Below are 3,812 nucleotides of genomic sequence, written 5' to 3' on the forward strand. Positions count from 1 at the left end.
TAATTGTACAGAATATTGGCTTTATTATCAAACCTGGGGCGTTTTCCACAGATAACGATTCTACATTTGTACAGATCCATTAATCAGGTTGTTGAAATTACACAAAAAAGACTTTGCACAGAGCAGTTCACTTGCCTGAGCTCACCATTTTTTTTTTTTAATAAAAAAACCTGGAGCATATCCACCAACATGCAACATCTTCCACATTGTGGCCATTTGCTAGATGTGAAGTTCCTTGGACAGAAGCTAAAGACTGAAACGGTCACATGTCACTGGATAGGCTCCAGAAAAAACAAAAACAATATTCAAAATTGTATACAATCTTATAATTTAAAACCTCAAACCCCAACAAACAAACCATAATAGAAGCAACTTAAGCACACAGCAGTCAATAAGCATCAACGCCCCACCCCCACCCAGTCAGCCTCGATCAACATGTAACATGTGTTTCAGTATTCCTCTTCACTTTATTTTGGGGTTGCAGCGCAAGCAGTTTGGATAAAATTCAACACCGTGTCGGCTCATTCTAAGCCCGAGTTTAAAAGTTGACACGATTGAAAAGTAAATCAACTTGTGACCTTTTAGGCCAGAAGAAAAACTTGCCTGTTGCCTTTTTCTGAACCACACAGGGTTTTCAAACCCTTTCCCAAAGACAGATTTCCATTGAAGCCCCCTGCTGAACCATCAGACCAAGCTTAATGTTGCAGTTTCACTTAAAGATCAAGACACAAATCCTTCAGGTTTTTTTTAAATTATTTTTTAGACATGTTCATCCGGAGTGCAATTTCTTGTTTGGTAGTAAAACAATGTTACAGGACATTGTCTGACTTGGCTTGGACTCTAGCAAGTTGCAAGTGGGCAAATGGAATCTGGTTTCATGTTTGTCATTTGAAAGGTGTCCAGTTTAAATCTAAATAAGAGCCACATTCACCTGTGGTAACTCCACACATGCAAATCCACTGTTGTGCATTTCTATGCCTTTCTTCCACAGTCTGACGGCAAAATGATGAGCCCAACACTATAACATACAGGCCAAACTGTACTGGCATCTAATTGGTATTTATTTGAGTTATCAAAGAATAATGGACAATTTTTTTTTTTTTTTTTAAACGAATTAACTTGTCGGCCATTCTTTCCTAACATACAGTTATTACATTTATACAGAAGGAAATGAATAGGTAACAGGACAAGAAAAACATCTGAGATCCAATCACATGTGGGCTTCATGTAAAACTGCCAGTCTCATTTGCAGAGTGTAAATAATTGTCTTGGTATTGAAGAAACAGTGGAGACGGAGGGATCACGATATCACACTAAACCACTCGCCGTACTTCGAAAAATCTCTTCAGGTAGTAAATTTGTCCAAGTGTCATCGCCACCAGAACCAGAGCCTCAAAGAACGACCACAGCACCACTCTGCTGTTTGTGTTGTCGTTGACTGGAGAAAGACGAAAACAGCGCGTTTGTGAGGTCACTCTTTAAATGAACAAGTGGCTTTCCACACCATGCATGTCGTCACTAGAACAGCACTTACTTGCTCTGTGTATCCTCTCACGGACCTCCATGTACTCCTGCTCATGCTTTACAGCCGTCATGGCGACCGCCAGCTCATTGATCATCTCCTCCAGTTTGTTTTGGTGAGCTGAAACAGCGTCAAGTTAAACCATCAGTATTAATGCACACCACAAACTTAGAGCACAGAAAAAACATGCAGAGTATGCAATACATGCAAGACGCTTGGGACATATGTGCCAGGTGATACTTTCCCACCCGTGACACACCTTATCCCCACAGTGCAAATAGTCAAACCACTCACAGACATCACAGCATCTTAACTAAATATTTTATTGCACACTATTAGTTTATACTATGGAAACAACACTGGTTAGAGAAAACTCTGCAGTGCATCATCAATTCAAATGCAGAGAATCTTCTCTGTGCCATACCATCCCAGCTGTCACCACCTACAAAGAGGGAAACAGTCCCCAAAAAAAGTCAAAGAGAAAACTAATGGAAAAAGTTATACAAAATTAACAAACACAAACTATAGAAAGAAACAACAAAAACACAGGTCTCCGTCCAAGGAGTCGACTGATAGGAATTTCCTATGGCTGATGCCAAGCTTTAGAAATTGGTGCAACCAATGGACAATATAAGAGATGCTATTTGTTTTTGTTTGGCCTTTTTCCTATATTATATATATGCCTTGATCAATCAGATTTAAAAAAAAAAATCCAATAAAATTAAAAAATTACTTAACATTATTGAGCAAAACCAATGGTCTGTCTCTCCAATTTTCTGTTGTGTCAACACTGCAGTGCTCTTATATACTTTAAGTGAAATTAAGGAATAAAATAAATATCTAGTACTTCAAAGAAACTCAACTTTAACTTTGTTAAATACATTTTGGTATTTTTTGTTGAGCTTAACAACATTTATCAAGGTTCTGAGAACAAAATGTGTACAGCTATACAAGTGGCCAATAGGCCAATGTCATTTGCTTTAAAAATGTTGAGAATTGTACCTTTACCTGTACTTAATTCCATATGAGCCACATGGGTTTTAGGTTGTTAATGTTACCAAGTTGTTTTGAACAGACGTGGATAAAGCCACATGTACACTCTCCATGTACCTTCTGTCTCCATGTCCTGGCCTTTCGGTGCCTCTCCAATATCGATGGTGAACATGACGATCTTGGGTGTCATGGTTGACATCTTGTTGCTGAAGCAGAACTTGTAGGTTCCGTCCATGTGTGCTGCCACAGAGTACTTCCCGCTGGATTCTCTGTCGCCTTTATAAATCTGCTTCCCATCAGGTCCTGTGATCTGAACAGAAGACCAGAGTAAATACATTGCTGCACTGGAGCAGATCCTTACCAACCACTAACATATGGCCGCGAGATCTGAAAAAAACACGCTCAGAAAAAACACACAAACGTTTCTACAGGAAATCTAAAGCAGACAAAGAGTATTTGACTTTTCTGAGGTGTTACTTCAAACACTTTTATAGCCTATTTTGTTTAGTACCGGAACATAGCCCAACACATGCTAACGTTCCACTTCCTGCATCGCTTCAAGAAATGTACCGGTCGTGGAAAAACAATCTATAGCCACAAAACAGGACAAGATTACACATCGGACATTATAACTGCAGATAATAAAAGGCATATCAAATGTAAAAACAAGCAGTAACTGACTAGTATCACTTCACGTAAACACAAAGCTAAAGGCTAACGTTAGCACAGGCCTTGAGTGACACTTGATAAGCTATGCTATGTGTACGGATTTAACTCGTGTCTTTACGTTAAATAGCAGAATTATAATCTCAGTGACATGTCTCACCTCGACATCGATATCCAGGAATCCTCCTTCGGCGACCTCAAACATGAGGCCCATCTTGGTCCCGGAGTTGACCCGCTCGTAGAAGCACTCTTCGGCATGGGCGTCTATGCTAACGAAGTAGCCGGACGCGGTAGCAGTCAGGACGACCAGCAAGACAACGAGTTCCGACAGAGTAAACATGATGTAAATGATATAAAGCGACCGTCACAGTGCGTCTGACTATATTAAGACAGTAAAGCCAGCGGGAGCGCAGGAAGTCGGCTTGTGCGTGTCAATTGTTGCGGGACAGTTGAGCAGCCTCAGCTTCACCTGCGCTCTACGGCTCTGTGACTGCCACGTACGGGCTTAAACAGCAGCCGGCGAGGGACAAACCTCACAAAGCGAAGCGCTGCAGATGCACTCGCTGCGGAATGCTGAGCATTAAAGGACAACGAGTGCAGGTTTAAACGCAGATGAGACTTTCAGTCACTC

General features: G+C 40.8%; 1 protein-coding gene across 2 annotated transcripts; it reads right to left on the minus strand.

The window, feature by feature from the left end:
• Positions 1–3,707, minus strand: tmed2 (transmembrane p24 trafficking protein 2). 2 transcript variants are annotated; one of them, XM_058618190.1, is made up of 5 exons: positions 3,342–3,707; positions 2,633–2,825; positions 1,947–1,964; positions 1,535–1,642; positions 1–1,438 (listed from the first exon to the last, which is right to left on the minus strand). In XM_058618190.1, the coding sequence occupies exons 1-5, from the start codon at positions 3,519–3,521 to the stop codon at positions 1,314–1,316; spliced, it is 624 nt and encodes a 207-aa protein (XP_058474173.1). In that variant the 5' UTR covers positions 3,522–3,707; the 3' UTR covers positions 1–1,313. The 2 variants fall into 2 exon arrangements, with proteins under 2 accessions (XP_058474173.1, XP_058474174.1); XM_058618191.1 differs by lacking the exon at positions 1,947–1,964 and having other exon boundaries at positions 3,342–3,700.
• Positions 3,708–3,812: the final 105 nt, after the last annotated feature.

Source organism: Solea solea, chromosome 19 (genome assembly GCF_958295425.1).
Source record: "Solea solea chromosome 19, fSolSol10.1, whole genome shotgun sequence".
Lineage (NCBI taxonomy): Eukaryota > Metazoa > Chordata > Actinopteri > Pleuronectiformes > Soleidae > Solea > Solea solea.

Coding starts and splice junctions, on each gene's coding strand:
- tmed2 (XM_058618190.1), bottom strand. CDS start 3,521: ATGTTTACTCTGTCGGAACTCGTTGTCTTGCTGGTCGTCCTGACTGCT. Junction 2,826..3,341: donor TCCTGGATATCGATGTCGAG/GTGAGACATGTC, acceptor TCTTCTGTTCAG/ATCACAGGACCTGATGGGAA. Junction 1,439..1,534: donor TGAGAGGATACACAGAGCAA/GTAAGTGCTGTT, acceptor GTCTTTCTCCAG/TCAACGACAACACAAACAGC.